At 59.0% G+C, this 19,090-nt stretch overlaps 1 protein-coding gene across 1 annotated transcript; it reads right to left on the bottom strand.

Annotated features, from left to right (window-relative positions):
* Positions 1–5,699: 5,699 nt before the first annotated feature.
* On the bottom strand, positions 5,700–18,756 carry PRKD2 (protein kinase D2). The gene is made up of 18 exons (XM_038766828.1): positions 18,523–18,756; positions 15,901–16,039; positions 14,822–14,953; positions 14,544–14,698; positions 13,081–13,285; positions 12,840–12,917; positions 12,452–12,602; positions 12,152–12,269; positions 11,788–11,865; positions 10,764–11,028; positions 10,215–10,267; positions 9,860–9,932; positions 9,535–9,641; positions 9,208–9,369; positions 8,900–8,998; positions 8,138–8,405; positions 7,913–7,998; positions 5,700–5,951 (listed from the first exon to the last, which is right to left on the bottom strand). The coding sequence occupies exons 1-18, from the start codon at positions 18,754–18,756 to the stop codon at positions 5,700–5,702; spliced, it is 2,655 nt and encodes an 884-aa protein (XP_038622756.1).
* Between the last annotated feature and the right edge of the window lie 334 nt (positions 18,757–19,090).

The following is a 19,090-nucleotide window of genomic DNA, read 5'->3' on the forward strand; positions in this document are numbered from 1 at the left end:
GGCCAGCGCTCCTGGCCGCCCTCCCCTGCCTGGGAGGGATTCCTGACCCAAGTGTCCGGCCGCTCCCGCTTCAGTGCCCCGCTAGGCCGAGGAATCCCGCTACTTCTGCCTCTCGCCCTTCCCGCCCCTCCCCCTGCTCGGGTACGGGTTCGGTCCGGCTGGGAGGGCGCTGGAGACGAGGCAGGGATGGAAGTGAGGGGTGCCCCCTACCCCCCTCAGATCGCTCGGGAAGAGCCCGGGAGCCCCGAGGGAGTCAGGGGATCCGGAGTCCATCCGGCAAGTGACCCAAGGAGCTTGCGAGGGGCCTCCCCACGAGCTTAGAAGGGCCCGGCTCCCGGTCCGCCACCGCAGCCCCAGCCGGGACACCCGCGAGCCCTGCGCTCTGCGGGACGCTGTTTGGCGCCCTCCGGTGGCCGCCCCACGAGCCTACAAGACCCTGGCTCCCGGCCGGGCCACCCGCGAGCCCAGTGCTCTGCGGGAGGCTGTTTGGCGCCCTCCGGTGGCCGCCCCGCGAGCCTACAAGACCCTGGCTCCCTCCCGGCTCCCACGGGCCCACCCGAGAGCTCTGATCTCTGCGGGAGGCTGTTTGGCGCCCTCCGGTGGCCGCTCCGCGAGCTTACAAGACCCTGACTCCCTGTCGGCTCTTACAGGCCCCAGACCCAGCCGGGACACCCTCGAGCCGTGCGCTCTGTGGGAGGCTGTTTGGCGCCCTCCGGTGGCCGCTCCGCGAGCCTACAAGACCTGGGCTCCCTGCCGGCTCCTACAGGCCCCAGTCCCGCCCGGGACACCCGCTAGCCCTGAGCTCTGCGGGAGGCTGTTTGGCGCCCTCCGGTGGCCTCCCCGCGAGCCTACAATACCCTGGCTTCCTCCCGGCTCCCACGGGCCCAACCGGGAGCTCTGAGCTCTGCGGGAGGCTGTTTGGCGCCCTCCGGTGGCCGCCCCGCGTGCCTACAAGACCCTGGCTCCCTCCCGGCTCCCACGGGCCCACCCGAGAGCCCCGCGCTCTGCGAGAGGCTGTTTGGCGCCCTCCGGTGGCCGCCCCGCGAGCCTACAAGACCCTGGCTCCCTCCCGGCTCCCACGGGCCCACCCGATAAATCAATCAATCAATCGTATTTATTGAGCGCTTACTGTGTGCAGAGCACTGTACTAAGCGCTTGGGAAGTACAAGTTGGCAACATATAGAGACAGTCATCATCATCATCATCATCAATCGTATTTATTGAGCGCTTACTGTGTGCAGAGCACTGTACAAGTTGGCAACATATAGAGACCCAACAGTGGGCTCACAGTCTACAAGGGGGAGACAGGGAACAAAACCAAACATACTAACAAAATAAAATAAATAGAATAGATATGTACAGGTTAAATAAATAGAGTAACAAATATGTACAAACATATATACATATATCCAGGTGCTGTGGGGAAGGGAAGGAGGTAAGATGGGGGGATGGAGAGGGGGACGAGGGGGAGAGGAAGGAAGGGGCCCAGTCTGGGAAGGCCTCCTGGAGGAGGTGAGCTCTCAGTAGGGCCTTGAAGGGAGGAAGAGAGCTAGCTTGGCAGATGGGCAGAGGGATTGGGGGCATTCCAGGCCCGGGGGATGACGTGGGCCGGGGGTCGACGGCGGGACAGGCGAGAACGAGGTACGGTGAGGAGATTAGACCCTGGCTCCCGGCCGGGCCACCCTCGAGCCGTGCGCTCTGCGGGAGGCTGTTTGGCGCCCTCCGGTGGCCGCCCCGCGAGCCTACAAGACCCTGGCTCCCTGCCGGCTCCTACAGGCCCCAACCTCAGCCGGGACACCCGCGAGCCTTGAGGTCTGAGGGAGGCTGTTTGGCGCCCTCCGGTGGCCGCCCCGCGAGCCTACAAGACCCTGGCTCCCGGCCGGGACACCCGCGAGCCCTGAGCTCTGCGGGAGGCTGTTTGGCGCCCTCCAGTGGCCGCCCCACGAGCCTACAAGGCCCTAGCTCTCTGCCGGCTCCTACAGGCCCCAGCCCCGGCCGGGCCACCCGCTAGCCCTGAGCTCTGCGGGAGGCTGTTTGGCGCCCTCCGGTGGTCGCCCCGCGAGCCTACAAGACCCTGGCTCCCTCCCGGCTCCCACGGGCCCACCCAAGAGCTCTGATCTCTGCGGGAGGCTGTTTGGCGCCCTCCGGTGGCCGCCCCGCGATCTTACAAGACCCTGGCTCCCTGCCGGCTCTTACAGGCCCCAGCCCCAGCCGGGACACCCTCGAGCCGTGCGCTCTGCGGGAGGCTGTTTGGCGCCCTCCGGTGGCCGCCCGGCGAGCCTACAAGGCCCTGGCTCCCTCGCGGCTCCCACCAGCCCACCCGCGAGCCCTGCGTTCCTCCCCCTCCTCCTTCCCTCACCCTCAACGATCTGGCCTCCTACTTCATTAATAAAATTAAATCCATCAGGTCTGAGCTCCCCAAAGTCACTCCCCCCCTTCTCCAACCCCCGGACTCTCAACCCTCTCCGCTATTCTCCCATCCTTCCCAGAAGTATCCTCAGATGAGATCTCCTCCCTCCTTTCAAGTGCTACTCTGGCCACCTGTGCTTCTGACCCCATTCCCTCTCATTTTATGAAATCTCTCGCTCCGTCCCTCTTCCCATCCTTAACTTCCATATTCAACCGCTCACTCTCCACTGGTTCCTTCCCCTCTGCCTTCAAACATGCCCATGTCTCTTCCATCCTAAAAAAAAACCCTTTCTTGACCCTGCCTCACCTTCTAGTTATAGCGCTATCTCCCTCCTACCATTCCTTTCCAAACTCCTTGAACGAGTCGTCTACATGTGCTGCCTCGAATTCCTCAACGCCAACTCTCTCCTCGACTCCCTCCAATCTGGCTTCCCCTGCATTCCACCAAAACTGCCCTCTCAAAGGTTACCAATGACCTCCTGCTTGCCAAATCCAACGGCTCCTACTCTATCCTAATCCTCCTCAACCTCTCAGCTGCCTGCGACACTGTGGACCACCCCCTTCTCCTCAACACGCTATCCAACCTTGGCTTCAGACTCTGTCCTCTCCCAGTACTCCTGTTATCTCTCCGGCCGTTCATTCTCAGTCTCTTTTGCGGGCTCCTCCTCCCCCTCCCTTCCCCTTACTGTAGGGGTTCCTCAAGGATCAGTTCTCGGTCCCCTTCTGTTCTCTATCTACACTCACTCCCTTGGTGAACTCATTTGCTCCCATGGCTTCAACTATCATATCTACGCTGATGACACCCAAATCTCCATCTCTGCCCCTGCTCTCTCTCCCTCCCTTCAGGCTTGTGTCTCCTCCTGCCCTCAAGACATCTCCATCTGGATGTCTGCCCGCCATCTAAAACTCAATATGCCCAAGACTGAACTCCTTATCTTCCCTCCCAAACCCTGCCCTCTCCTTGACTTTCCCATCACTGTTGACGGCACTACCATCCTTCCCGTCTCACAAGCCCACAACCTTGGTGTCATCTTCGACTCCTCTCTCTCGTTCACCCCTGACATCCGATCCATCACCAAAACCTGCCGGTCTCACCTCCACAACATTGCCAAGATCCGCCCTTTCCTCTCCATCCAAACCGCTACCCTGCTGGTTCAATCTCTCATCCTATCCCGACTATCCTATCCCGACTGGATTACTGCATCGGCCTCCTCTCTGATCACCCATCCTCCTTTCTCTCCCCACTTCAATCTATACTTCATGCTGCTGCCTGGATCATCTCTGTGCAGAAACGCTCTGGTCATGTTACTCCCCTCCTCAAAAATCTCCAGTGGCCACCAATCAACCTACGCATCAGGCAAAAACTCCTCACTCTCGGCTTCAAGGCTCTTCATCATCTCGCCCCCTCCTACCTCACCTCCGTTCTTTCCTTCTCCAGCCCAGCCCGCACCCTCTGCTCCTCTGCCGCTAACTCCCTTACTGTGCCTCGTTCTCACCTGTCCCGCCATCGACCCCCGGCCCACATCCTCCCCTTGGCCTGGAATGCCCTCCCTCCGCACATGCACAAGCTAGCTCTCTTCCTCCCTTCAAAGCCCTACTGAGAGCTCACCTCTTCAAGGAGGCCTTCCCAGACTGAGCCCCCCCTTCCTCTCCCCCTCCTTCCCCTCCCCACAGCACCTGTATATATGTATATATGTTTGTACATATTTATTACTCTATTTTACTTGCACGTATTTATTCTATTCATTTTATTTTGTTAATATGTTTTGTTTTGTTGTCTGTCTCCCCCTTCTAGACTGTGAGCCCGCTGTTGGGTAGGGGCCGTCTCTATATGTTGCCAACTTGTACTTCCCAAGCGCTTAGTACAGTGCTCTGCACACAGTAAGCGCTCAATAAATACGATTGAATGAATGAATGAATGAATGAATGAATGAATGAATGAATGAATGCGGGAGGCTGTTTGGCGCCCTCTGGTGGCATTCCTGCGAAGCTGCCTGGCCTTCCTAAATTGAGGATCTGGAAACCCGCCACCGGCCGCCCTTCCCGCTTCCTGACTCATACACACAATCCCCACGCTCCTGCCATAAGGTCAGAGGTCAGCAGCTGGGGCAGGACCCCAGAGTCTCGTCCCCCGGCTAATTCTGCCATAGTTCACTTCCTCGGACTTGTCAAGCTTCGGCTCCAGACAGCTAAGCTTTAGGTTAGGCCCCCTGCTCCCCTCCGCGAGCAGCCGCAGCTCGGGAGCAGGGAACGTGGGAAAGGGAAAAATCCGGGGGGCTGGGGGAAGTGAGCCAGAAGAAGCAAAACATATAAACAATAAGGAATTCAAACTCAAAATCACTTTAATGAAGGAGGGCCAGTCACACGGCCTGGGATAAGGTAGAGGACAGATGGGTGAGGGAAGGGGGAGAAGAGGGAGGGGATGAGGAGCAGGATAACCAGGTGACCAGTCTCCTTCCTCTTTTTCCCTACCCCCTACCTCGACCAGGACGGGTCCAGGAAGGATGGGTCCCACCTCCCAGACCCGCTATTTCCAGCCAGGACAGGTGGGGCTGTGGATAGGGGCGCGGAGGGAGTGAGAAGTGCGATAAATGAGGCCCAACCAGGAAGCATGGTGGGGGGCTGTGGTCAGAAAGTGGCCTGAGCCCCGAGGCTCCAGTCCTGTAACATGGTGGGGGCCTTTGGTCAAACGGTGGCCTGGACCCTAAGGCTCCAGGCCCACAGCACGACTGATTTTTGGTCAGACAATGGCCTGGGGCCTAAGGCTCCAGTCCTGTAACACGGTGGGGGCCTGTGACCAGACGGTGGCTGGACCTTAAGGCTCCAGTTCTGCAGCATGATGGGGGCTTGTGATCACATGGTGGCCTGGGCCCTAAGGTTCCAGGCCCGCAGCACAGTGGGGGCCTATGACTGGACAGTTGCCTGGGCCCTTAAGGCTCCAGTCTCGCAGCATGATGGTGGCCTGTGATCAGATGATGGCCTGGTCTCCGAGGTTGCTGACCCACATCAAGGTGGGGGCCTGTGATCATCCTGACTCCGGCCTGAGGGCCACCCCTGACCGGCCTTATGCCGTGAATGAGAGAGCCCAAGCTGGGGTGTCCAGGGAGAGACGCTGGGTTGGCCTGAAGTCTAAGTGTGGGCTGCGGGGGCCCCCCCGAGAGGGGGCCAGGGGCCCACCTTGCGGTCCCGGCCTCATCCCACCTACCACACTGGCCATTCCAGCCGGGCCTGGAGGCCCCCCAGGGGCCTGGGTTCAGAGAACTGGGGCCATCCACCCCCCAACCCCGCGCTCACAGGATGCTGACCCGCTCTGTCAGCCCCTGCATCTCACGGTCCTCCGACTGCCTGCCCCGGCCTCCCTCCCGCTCCCCGTCCCCATCCTCTTCCTCCTGCCCCTGGCCCCGTCCCCGGAGGTGTGAGGGGTAGGGCAGGCCGTATTCCTCGGCAAAGCGCTCCCACCGGGCATCATCGCTCTCGTGAGTGATGTAACACTCGCCCATCTTGCCCTCCAGGTCCCGCAGGTCCAGCCAGGTCTGGTAGTCCTGCAGAACCAGAGTGCCAGGGTAAGGGGCCGGGGTTAATGGGAGAAGCCCACTGAAGCCTGGTCCGTGCCCCCAACCAGCCCGTCCGATAGAAACCTGGTCCACACCCCTAACCCATCCAGTTAACGGAAGACTGGATCAATATCCCTGACCTGATCAATAGGAAGCCAATAGGAAGCATTGTGGCCTAGAAGATAAAACGTGAGCCTGGGAGCCAGAGGACCTGGGTTGTAATCACAGCTCTACCACTTGATTGTCATAATAATCATTATTATTATTGTAGAATTTGTTAAGCGTTTACTATGTCCCAGGCACGATTCTAAGTGCTGGAACAGAAATAGGAATAAGTGCTTCACACATAGTAAGCACTTAACAAATACACCCTCACTGTGCCTTGTTCTCGCCTGTCCCGCCGCCAACCGCCGGCCCACGTCCTCCCCCTGGCCTGGAATGCCCTCCCTCCGCACATCTGCCAGGCTAGCTCTCTTCCTCCCTTCAAAGCCCTGCTGAGAGCTCACCTCCTCCAGGAGGCCTTCCCAGACCGAGCCCCCTCCTTCCTCTCCCCCTCTCCATCCCCCCTGCCCTACCTCCTTCCCCTCCCCACAGCACCTGTATATATGTTTGTACAGACTTATTACTCTATTTATTTTACTTGTACATATTAACTATTCCATTTATTTCATTTTGTTAATATGTTTTGTTTCGTTGTCTGTCTCCCCCTTCTAGACTGTGAGCCCGCTGTTGGGTAGGGACCATCTCTATATGTTGCCAACTTGTACTTCCCAAGCGCTTAGTACAGTGCTCTGCACACAGTAAGCGCTCAATAAATACGATTGAAAGAATGAATGAATCATTATTATTAATAGATATAAGATAATCGGGTTGGACACAGACCCTGTCCCGCAGAGGGACCACCTTGTACTTCCCAAGAGCTTAGTACAGTGCTCTGCACACAGTAAGCGCTCAATAAATACGATTGATTGATTGACTGACCACAGTCTAAATCCCCATTTTACAAATCAAGGAACTGAGGCACAGAGGAGTTAGGTGATTTTCTCACGGTCACACAGCAGACAAGTGGAGGAGCTGGAATTAGAAACCAGGTCCTTTGGACTCCCAGGCCCGAGCTAGGCCAGGACGCTTCTCATGTTTCCGCTTCTTGGACAAGTCACTTAACTTGTCCGTGCTTCCGTTTCCTGAACTGCAAAACGAGAATTCAATACCTGTGCTCCCTCCTACTTAGTGAGCCTACTTAGTGAGACTGTGTCAGACCTGCTTGACTTCTTTCTGCTTCAGCGCTTGACACACAGTAAACACTTAACAAATACCATTGTAAAGAAATGGGAGCCAGGGCCATGGCCCTGATCTCTCCAGCCAGTGGGAGCCTCCCCATACTCCCTGGCCCATTTCTGCCCCAAGGCCCTGCCCCTGCTGCCCAGGCTTTGTTTTTTTCTTATGTTATGTGTTAGATGCTTACTAGGTGGCAGGCACCGTGCCAAGCATCGGGGAGTCGACACAAGCAAATCAAGCTGGACAGAATCCGTGTCTCACACAGGGCTCGCAGTCTTAATCCCCATTTTACAGATGAGGGATCTGAGGCATAGAGAAGTGAAGTGACTTGCCCAGGGTCAAAAACAGACACATGGTGGAGCCGGAATTAGAACCCAGGTCCTTCTGACTCAATCGTATTTATTGAGCGCTTACTGTGTGCAGAGCACTGTACTAAGCGCTTGGGAAGTACAAGGTGGCAACATATAGAGACAGTCCCTACCCAACAGTGGGCTCACAGTCCCAGGCCTGTGCTCTATACAATACACCACCCAGCTTTTCTCTGTCCCTAAGTCCCAGGCTCTGCCCCCTGTGCCCAGGCCCCATCCCATCCTGAGGCTTCGCCCGCTGTGCCCAGACCCCACCCCATTTTGAGGCCCCACCCCGGCACCTGGGCCCGGACCCGCTCCCACCTGGAGCCAAGGGTGGCTCAGGGACTTGTCCACGCTGTAGCGTTTGCGCATCTTCACCTGCAGCAAGTTGTTGATCAAGTCGATGGCTATGTGAGAGGGGAAGAGGAGGGGGTTTCCGTGACTGAGCAACCCCATCCCCAGGCACGCCCCCACCCCGACCCTGGGAGTGCCACCCCAAACCTCCCCCTCACCCCCTCACTACTACCATCCCAGAGTGACGGGCACCTTCGGCGGAGATCTGGCGCCAGGGGCTGGAGGGGTACATGAAGGCAGCGTTCTGGATCTGGTCGCTGATGTCCTCGTCCTCGTTGAAGGGGAAGGTGCCACTAAGGCTGACGTACATGATGACGCCCACGGACCACATGTCCAGGGACCGGTTGTAGCCCTGGTTGAGCAGGACCTCGGGCGCCAAGTAGGCCGGGGTGCCCACCACCGACCGCCGAAATGACTTCTCCCCGATGATACGGGCGAAGCCAAAGTCACAGAGTTTCACCTGCGGCGTGTTGGGAGGGGCGGGCAGGTCACGGGCCAGGTGGGCTCCCCGTCCCTCGGCCTCTCTCAGAGGAATGGTCCACTGAGCGTGTACACGACTGCCCCATGAGCACGTGTGTGAGTGCTGGGGAGCCCCCGCGGCCCAGGGCTGTCGGACAGCAAGGTGGGCAAATATCCCTTCCCTCTTTGCGGAGAGGAGGTGGGCAAGATTTGGGGGACCATGGGGTCGGCACACTTTGGGATCCGAGGCTGGGGTGGAGGTCTGGCTGGGGGTGAAGGCTGTGGAGAGTGGGCAGGGGTGGGTACGGTGTGGCGGGGGGAGTAGGTGGTGGTAAAAGTGGGGCCGTGGTTGTGGGTGTCGGAGGGCAGGATTGGATGGAGAGGGCATGCCAGGGAGGAGGTGGGAAGGGTCTGGGAACAGGTCAGGATCTCACCTGGTGGGGCAAGGGGAGGAAAGGGGGCATGACCGGGAGGGGGGCGGGGCCGAGGCCTCACCTGGGGGAAGGGGTCAGCAGAGGCTAGCAGGACGTTCTCTGGTTTCAGGTCGCAGTGAACGATGTTCTTGAAGTGCAGGTGCCGCAGGGCCACCAGGATCTGGGGGGGACAGTGGGGTTGGGGCCGTCCGGGGCCCTTTCAGTCTTAGCCTTTGTCCCTTGGCCCAGTTCGGGCCAGACGAGGCGGCTTGGGGACAGCCCATTCGGCCCGGGGTGTGGGGGGGCCAACCTCTGGTGGCCACGGGGGGAACCGTAGGGGGCTCCGGGGGGCAGGGGTCCACAGGGGTAAGGGGCGGACAGGCTCCAAACCTGGGTGATGAGGAACTTGGTCAGCCTCTCCGGGAGCCGCCCCTTCTCGCTGGACAAGATCATCTCCAGCATGTCTCCGTGCAGCTTCTCCATCACCACAAACACCTTCTCCGGTGTCTCGAACATGCACTCCAGGTTTACGATTCCCTGGTGACGCAGGTTCTAGGGGGACACGCGGAGCCGCTGGCAGGATCAGTGGGGGGAGGCGTGCGGGATCGGTGGGGGTGCCCCCCAGCCAGCCCTCCCCACCCCGGGGGGGAAGGAGTGGCTGGATGGCAGCTGCAGTGGGAGGGATGGAGGTTAGACTGAAGGGCGGCGTGCCCTCACCTGCAGGATGGCAACCTCGTTGCGCAGCTGGCTCTCCTGCTTGGTGGGGAAGCGCAGTTTGTCAATCACCTTCACCGCCACGTCCCGGCCCGTCTTCCGATGTTTTCCTGTGACGAGGGGACCGAAGGGGGAGGGTGACCACATGTCCCCATCCTGCCCACTCTCCCCACCTCCTGGGCGAGGCGGGGCCGAGACGAGGATCCCTCGAGGCTGAGGAAATTGTCACTACTGTGCTTTATCCCAGAGCCAGCCGTGTCACAGCCCTGCCTCCACCCCTCCACAAACCCGTTGTGGGGTTCAGGGCCGGAGCAGGGGTGCCTCTAACCTCCGTAAACGACTCCAAACTGCCCGGACCCCAGCACTTCATCCGGGAAGATCTGGTAGACGGTGGCGATATCCTGGGAGGAGGGGAACAATGGCGAGGGAGGTGAAGGAAGGTTCAGAATAATAATACTAATCGTGGTTATTTGTTAAATGCTATGTGCCAGGCACTGTACTAAGTGCTGGGGTGGATAAAGGAAATTGGGTTGGAAGGTCAGAAGGTGCGTGACGGGGGCCAGTAAGGATTTCCTGTTGTTCCTCGGCTGGGAGAGATGGGGGGAGGGTGCTGGGGAGTGTAGAGGGGGGCTGTGGGGTACCAGAAGGGGACTTCGGGGGGCTGCCGTGGGGAGCGGACTCACCACATTCTCCTGGATCTGGCTGTTAGATACGGAGATGCTCAGAGACGCTTGTCCTAAGATGGGAACAGGAAGGCTGGGACCCTGGCCGAGCCCCCCGCATCACACACCCTCCCCGCCATGCCCTGCTACCCAGGCCTCCCACCCCAACCCTCTGGACCCAGGGACAAGCCCCAAGCGCTTAGTACAGTACTCTGCACATAGTAAGCACTCAATAAATATGACTGAATGAACAAATGAACAGGGCCTGGCTGCCCCAGGGCGGGGTCTCCCACTCCCTTCTGAGTCACCCTGACTTGCTCCCTTTATTCATCGCCCCCTCACTTTCAGCCCCACAGTATTTACATCCATAGCTGTCATTTATTTATCTATTAATGTCTGTCTCCCCCACTAAGCTATAAGCTTGCTGTGGGCTGGGAATGTGTCTGTTTATTGCTTTATTGTCCTCACCTAAGCGCTTAGTACAGTGCTCCGCACACAGTAAGCACTCAATAAATACGAATGAATGAATGTATGGATGAGAGGGGCGGCTGGGGGAGGGGGCTCACGCACGGTGTGGCACGTGGCCGGGCGCGCTGGGAGCGTCCTGCAGGATGACGGGCATCAGGGCCTGGCGGATGGCGCTCTCCCAGCCCCGGCCCGTCTCTGCCCCCGGTCCGCAGGGGTTGGGCCCGCCGGGGGCCGCGGCGGGGGTCTCGCCCACAAAGTAGGTGGCATTGGCGGTGACGATCTCGAAACAGTGGGGGTTGGTGCCCGGGGGCACGAGGCTGAAGTTCTGAGCCGGCTCCACAGCCAGGATCTCCGAGAGTGGGATCTCCTGCGGGTCAGAGAGGGGTGCGGGGAGAAAGTCACAGCCAATCGGGACACAGAAGGCTTGTGGCACAGCCAATGAGGACACGGGGGCCTTGTGCCACAGCCAATCGGGACACGGGGGCCTTGCATCATAGCCAATCAGGACGTGGGGCCTTCGGTTTTCACTCTACTGAACTCTCCCAAGCACTCAGTACAGGGTGCTGCACAGAGCCAGCACCTAATAAATACCACCGTTGTATTGGTTGACCCACTGTACTCTCCCAGGTGTTTAGTACAGTGCTTTACACACAGTAAGTACTTAATAAATACGACGGAATGAACTGATTGAATGACCAACCCCCCCCAGGCATTTAGTACAGTGCTTTACACACAGTAAGTACTCAATAAATATGATGGAATGAACTGATTGAATGACCAACTCACTCACTGTACTGGTGCAGTGCGACAGACTGCAGCAGCTGCCAATCACGGCTCAGGCTTCCTCACCTGGCCAATCCAGCAGCAGCCGGAGCTCCCTCTTCCATCCAATCCCAGACCGCAAACCCCACTAAAAACCCTCTCCCCGCCTTCCCCAAAAAGGGAACCATTCGAACCCAGGACTTTGGGGGCCAGCCTCCAAAGGCTAAAAGGAGGCTGGGCTCCAGGGCTGGGGAGGGGGGCAAAACGAGGGAGGGGGTCGAGATGGGAGGGGCACGAGGGAGGTGGGTCAGGCCGGGCAGATGGGTGGGGCCAGGTGAGAGATGAGTGTGGGGGTGGGTCTCACCCGGTAGTAGCGGTTGGCTGTGTTGTTCTGGAACAAGGTGATGCACTTGCAGTCCAGACGCCAGTAATGTCGCTTCCTCTGGATGCGTGGCGGGGAAATAGTGGAAAGGGTCCCGGGGTGGGGGAAGAGAAGAGGTGGTCCAGGATCAATCCCCAGTCCCGGTCTACTCCATTCCACCCCCCACCCCCACCCCCGCCCTTGCAAAAAAATAGCTTGGTTCCTTGGGAATCACCCAGGCTCTGCTGCCCCTGGGAAAAAGTCAGGAGGGGATGACTGTGGGGGAGGAAACCCCAGCTCCCTCCCACGGACCTGCCCCGCTGCTGGCCCATCCCTTACCCGGCCCCCCTGTTCCGCCCCCCCTCACCAAGGTGTCTTTGTTACTGTAGTGGACGACCCAGCCTTCTTTGAGCGTTGTACTGGACTTGCGGGTCGTGTGCCTCACCGACTGGACCACGCGCATCAATGGGATGTAGCCCATGGAGCTGGGGGGGAGGGGGGAGGCGAAGACACATTGGCCCAAGCGACCCCCACCATCCTGCCCACTGAGAAGGCCAACCGCCAACCACCCCTCTGTGGGAGACCCTCTTCCCTAGCCCACCAGGGTGGGAGAGGGAGGGGGCACGGCTAGGACTGAGTAGGGGTCAGGTTGGGGTGGGGTGGACACCTCTGGGCCTTGTTGTCGTCGCCCTCCTCCTCAGCGGCCCGCAGCTCGTTCTCCGCGTGGGAGCCGGGGATGACTCCCGAATCGTCTGACTCGTCCATCAGAGAACTCTTGTCGGAGTCACTGAAGTCACTGGCATCCTCCATAGGCACGTCTGCCGGGCCCCGGGTGGGGGTACAGGGGAGGTCAGCGGGGCTTGCCTCTGGGACCCCTCCCCTCTCACCCGGGTCCCAGCCATGGCCCAAGTTCCCCTGCACTGCACCCCCGCCTCAATCGTATTTATTGAGTGCTTACTATGTGCAGAGCACTGTACTAAGCACTTGGGAGAATACAACACAATAGAACAGACCCATTGCCTGTCCGCAACGAGCTTACAGTCTAGAGGACTCACCTCCATTGAGTAAGGTCTCCCCCAGGCAGTCATTGGGGACTCGGATGGCGCAGCGCTTGTGGCAGTTAAACTTGCAATCTGGGTAGGGGAAGCAGGGGTGGGGGTTGCGGGGAGAGGTGGCGGCTTCGGCCAGAAGCCAGCAACCCCTTCCTCCTGCCTTCCCTGAGGCTCTGGGATATCACTGATCTTTGATCTTCCAGCTTCAGGAGCCTCCCACCCACAGCCCGGCACCCCTGCCCACCTTTGCACTGCAGGCCCTGCCGGAAGAGGCCCTTGAGCAGCTTCTTGCAGGCCTGGCAGACGGTGGGTCGAGTGTAGCTGTGGATCAGGAAGGTGTGCGGGACCTTGACTTTGGACAACAGCAGTTTGTCCAGCTCGATGGGGCGGCCCATGTAGGAGGAGGAAGAGGCCGGGCGGCGCAGGAAGGACTCAGTGGAGCTGCGGGTCTGGGGGGAGGTTAGGTGGGGGGAAGAAGAGAGGGCTCGGTCTCTTGCGGGGACCCCCTGCCCACCCCTCTCCCTCGGAGCTGCTTCTCTGCCCCAGGGCACCCATACAAAGCTCCAACCTTCCTTCACGCACACACAAGCACACACATAAGCACATGCACAGGCATACACATGCCGCAGAGGGTAGGTCTAGAAGTCAGAGGACCCAGGTTCAAGCCTGGGCTGTGCTGTTACCCTGCCGAGTCACCCTGGGCGAGTCATTTAACTTCCCTGTACCTCAGTTTCCCCATTTGTAAAATAGGGATAATAATACCTGCTTTGTCTCCCTATCTCACAGGGTTGTTGTGGGGTTTGAAATGAACTGATTCATGTGAGGGCTAGTGCTTTGGTAACAAAACCACTGTAGTAAACCACGACATTCTTATTTTATCAGTGCTTAGTACAGTGCCTGGCACGTGGTTTACTTGTTTTGATATAAGGGCAGGGATTGCCTCTCTTTATTGATGAATTGTACTTTCCAAGTGCTTAGTACAGTGAGATGTCAGCCCTACGTGGGACAGGGGCTGTGTCCAACCTGATTTGCTTATATCCACCCCAGCACTTGGTACAGTGCTCTGCACACAGTAAGCACTCAATAAATACGACTGAATGAAAGAACAAATACCATCATCATTACATAATTAATTGTGGTATTTGTTAAGTGCTTACAATGTGCCAGGCATTGTACTAAGCGCTGGGGTGGATATAAGCAAATCAGGTTGGACACAGTCCCTTTCCCACATGGGGCTCCCACCTCCAGCCCCATTTTACATGAGGAACCTGATGCACAGAGAAGTGAAGTGACTTGCCCAAGGCCAAACGGCAGACAAGTGGAGCCGGGATTAGAACCCACGACCTTCTGACTCCCAAGCCTGTGCTCTATCCACCATGAGATGCTGCTTCTCTATAGTACAGTACACCACGGCACTATTATTTTATCAGTGCTTTGTACAGTGCCTGGCACATCATCATCATCATCATCAACCATATTTATTGAGCACTTACTGTGTGCAGAGCACTGTACTAAGCACTTGGGAAGTACAAGTTGGCAACATGTAGAGACGGTCCCCACCCAACAGTGGGCTCACAGTTTAAAAGGGGGGGGCACATGGTAGGTAAGCGCTTAACAAATACCACAATTGTTACATACACACATAAGCGCACACACACACACACCTCAGCCCCGCCCCTGCATTTCAGCCCCCCTCCCCATGCCCACCAGCTCGTCGGTGCCACAGGGCAGGGATTCAGTGGTGAGAAGGCGCAGGGACTGACTGCTGACGAGGGAGGTGGAGGACAGGCGCCGCTTGCGGGCACCGCTGCAGTTGTTGGGGATGTTGAAGGCACATCGCTTGTGGTAGTTCAACCCGCAGCCTGGGTGGGAGGGGACGGCGGGGATCAAACCTGGGCAGAGAGGCACCAGGCCATCCCAATGCCCCTCCCCAACCCTGAACCGGCTCCCGGCCCCCGTGGTCCCCAACCCCCACCCCGTCTCACCGTCACACTTGAGGCCCTGGCGGACGAGGCCGAAGAGCATCTCCCCGCAGTGGTCGCAGAAGGCCGGAGCGCGGTACGAGTGGACGTTGAGGGCGTGAGGGCGGATCTGAAAATCCTCAAAGGTAGCAGTGGCTGAAGGGGGCAAGGAGGAGGTCAGAGGGGCGACCTTTCCCTAAAGCAGACCTCATACTGACCCGGCCTCCTGTGTATACTGGGTGCCTACTGGACACACGAGTGCTGTACTGAGCACCTTCTGTGTGCTGAGTGCAGAACTGGTCACCTACTATGTGCAAAACAGTACTGAGCACCTCCTGGGCCCAGAATGCTCTGAGCAGAGCAGTACCCGGGTTCACTGTACTAAGTACAGAGTACTGTACTGGTAACCTGCGCTTGAAAAACTACAAGTAGGCCTTGAGGGGCTTACAATTTAGTGGGAGAGACACGAGAACACATGTTGGTGAAGAAGACCCAAAGAGTGGCCAAGAGTTAAGAGCAGGGATTTTGATAGAGTTTAATAAACCAGTAGTAACCGACAAACCCATGGGTCAAATGTGGTGGTGGTGGGGGGGGTGCTAGTGGGCTTCCTGGAAGAAGGTGGCTTTTTAGAGAAGCAGCATGACTTAAGTGGAAAGAGCTCGGGTTTGGGAGTCAGAGGACAAGGATTCCAATCCCGGCTCCGCCACTTGTCCGCCGTGTGACCTTCGGCAAGCCACTTCACTTCTCTGTGCCTCAGTTCAAATGTCAAATGGGGATTATGAGTGTGAGCCCCACACGGGACAACCTGATGACCTTGTATCTACCCCGGCGCTCAGAACAGTGCTCGGCACATAGTAAGCACTTAACAAATGCCATTATTATGATTATCTTTGGGCAGCTTTGAGGCCAGGAGTGCCGTGGTCTACCAGAGCGGAGGGAAGAGGGGAGTCGCGTTGAGAAGTGGCGGGAGAGGGGGTGAGGCGGGCGGGCCGGTTTGGGGGTAAGGGAAAGAGAGGGGCAGGGTGAGGGGCAGACTCCGAAAACGATGCGCTGCGCCCCGGGTTTTGGTGGGATGGGCGGCAGATCCCCCTCCCCGCCCTCACCGCTCAGCACCACCTCCACCAGGTCGCCCTCCTGGATGTCGTTGGCGGAGCGCACGAGCTGCAGCAGGTTGGCCGAGGCGGGGTCGTGCTTGAAGAGCAGGATTTTGTCGTAGAGGCCGTAGAAGCCGCATTCCGGGAACTGGGGAGGAGATGCGGGGGGGGGGGGGGGGGCGTCCAAAACGCAGTCCGGACCCTCCCCGGCGCCCCCTGCCGGGCCCCGCACGCCCCCACCCCGCAACGCCCGAGGGGGAGGGACCGGAGAGCCCCCCCCCTCCCCTCCCCTCCCCACCCCCAGCGCCGAGGCTCCGCTCTGTCCGGGCTCTCATCCCGTTTCCTGCCGATCCCTATTGTTTGGCCGCAGGCCGCAGCGGGGCCTGGCCTCGGCCCCCCCGCCCTACAAGCAACGGGGCGGCACGACCCCTACCCCCCGGGGAAAGGCGGGGACACAAAACATGTATTATTTATTTTATTTTGTTAGTATGTTTGGTTTTGTTCTCCGTCTCCCCCTTTTAGACTGTGAGCCCACTGCTGGGTAGGGACTGTCTCTATAGGTTGCCAACTTGGACTTCCCAAGCGCTTAGGGCAGTGCTCTGCACACAGTAAGCGCTCAATAAATACGATTGATGATGATGATGAAAGGTGAACCGGGAGAGCCGGGAACCCTGATCCTCGCTTCGCCCTGTCCAGCCCCCGGGAAGCATCAAGTGCAAGGAGGATGAGGAGGTTTTGGCTTCGGCCCGGGCGCTGAGGGCAACCGAGGGGGCGGCCAATAAACGCCCCCTCTCCCTCCACCGGCCGGGGTGGGGGGGCGGCCGCTGCTCCCCTTATTCATTCGGGTCCCCCCCACCCCCGCCCGGCTTTCTAGCAATGATAATAAGAGTGGTACTTGTTGCTAAGCCCTGGATTTAGACTGTGAGCCCACTGTTGGGTAGGGGCTGTCTCTATAGGTTGCCAATTTGTACTTCCCAAGCGCTTAGTACAGTGCTCTGCACATAGTAAGCGCTCAATACGATTGATGATGATGATGATGATGATGATGATTAAGCGCTGGGGCAAATTCGAGATCATCCGGTCAGAGCCAGAACGGCAGGCCGAGGGAGCACGTGGGAGTAAGCGCAGGGGGACACCCCCTTCCCGGCCCCCTTCCCAGTCTCGGGGCGACCCAGGCCTTTGGCTGTCTCTATGTGTTGCCAATTTGTACTTCCCAAGCGCTTAGTACAGTGCTCTGCACATAGTAAGCGCTCAATAAATACGATTGATTGATTGATTGATTGGCGGGCTACTCTGATCCCGGCTCTCCTTGGCTTCCTTCCCCGACCCGCCCTCCTGACTCACGGCCCCGCCCCAAATACCGAGGATTAGGAAGAGGCCGGGACACCGGGGAGCCGCCCCCTCGTCCACTCGCAGCAAGGACCGGACCGGGCCGGGCCCTGCCGGGGGGGAGGAGGAGGCGGCCGGGAGAAGCCGGAGGTGGGGTCAGAGAGAGGACACGCTACACCGGGGGAGGGGCGGTGGACTGGGATAGGAGTCCCGGAGCCTCAGCCCCCCGGACCGCATCCTTTTCCCCTCCTTTCTCGCCCCCCTCCCACCCACCAGCCCCTGACACCCGATCCTAACCCCGGCTCCGGTTTCTGTTTTTCCACTAAACGTGCAGTGTGGACAGACGGAGGAAGAGGGACCACGGGGGGGGGAGAGAGAGAGAGCGATAAAGGGCCAGAGTGTGTGTGTGTGTGAACTTGTAACTTTTGTTTTGTCTCCCCCTATTAGACTGTGAGCCCACTGTTGGGTAAGGACTGTCTCTATATGTTGCCAATTTGTACTTCCCAAGCGCTTAGTACAGTGATCTGCACATAGTAAGCACTCAATAAATACGATTGATTGATTGTTGGGTAAGGACTGTCTCTCTATGTTGCCAATTTGTACTTCCCAAGCGCTTAGTCCAGTGCTCTGCACACAGTAAGCGCTCAATAAATACGATTGATGATGATGATGATGTAATTCCCAAGCGCTTAGTACGGTGCTCTGCACACAGTAAGCGCTCAATAAATACGATTGAATAAATGAATGTGTGTGTGTATATGGGGGAGTTAGAGAGGGAGCTGGCTGGAACCCGCTTTCTAGTGTCTGGAGGCTAGCCCCGCAGCCCCCCAACAACACTTCCCCGTCATCAAACTCGCACCCCCCTTCCTTTCCTTGCAGCCCTCCTTTTCTTGTACCCCCTTCCTTTCCTCGCAGCCCTCCTTTTCTTGTACCCCCTCCCTTTCCTTGCACTCTCCCCCCACCCCCTTGCAGTTTACCTTCCTTCTCCTCAGACCCGCTCACACCGCTTCCTCCACCAGTGTTCTCCCCAGACCCCCCCCTCCCCGCTTTTAGCCTGTGAGCCCACTGTTGGGTGGGGACTGTCTCTATATGTTGCCAATTTGTACTTCCCAAGCGCTTAGTACAGTGCTCTGAACATAGTAAGCGCTCAATAAATACGATTGATGATGATGATAGAAAACTCCCTGCAGGGACCAACACGCACAAAGTTTTCTGTCTGCTAAGTAGCAGGCAGCAGCAACCGCAGCCCTCGCCCACCCTTCCTCAGGGTCCAGTCCCGACCCCCGCGCCCGGGCCCGGTACCTTTTGGTCCACGATGGAGCAGGCGAGCTGTTTGACGTGAGCGAGCTCGGAGGCGGCCGGCAGTAACACCACCTCCCGGGTCAGCCCGATTTGGATGTGGAAGGAGACGCCGGGGCCCGGGGCCGCCGGCGACGGCGGGATGGGGGACGGGGGCTCGGGAAAGGGAGGGGGCGGCGACGTCGGGGAGCCGGGGAGCCCCGCGGGGGCGGCGGCCGCCGGCGGGAGGGTGGCCATCGGGGCCCGGCGGCCTCACATCCGCGGGGGCTCGGCCACGGCGGGACGGGGGAGGGCAGGGGATGCCCTGGGGCGGGGAACCGGGGCCCGGGGAGCTAGTGGGGCGGAGCGGGCCGGGATCCCGGGGGGATCCGGGCGCGTTTGGGGGAGGGGAACGGCGGGGGATGGAAGGGATCAAAGGGATCACGGCCACGGCAGCCACTAGGGCAGCCGGGGGCGGGCGGGGATCCCCAGCTGGGGGGAGGGGGGCGCGGGGAGGCCAGGAGGTGGGGGAAGGGCCGGGGGTCCCGCAGGGGATCGAGGCCGCGGACAGAGAAAGGAGGGCGGAAGGCGG

This window comes from Tachyglossus aculeatus, chromosome 26 (assembly GCF_015852505.1).
Source record: "Tachyglossus aculeatus isolate mTacAcu1 chromosome 26, mTacAcu1.pri, whole genome shotgun sequence".
Taxonomy (NCBI): Eukaryota; Metazoa; Chordata; class Mammalia; order Monotremata; family Tachyglossidae; genus Tachyglossus; species Tachyglossus aculeatus.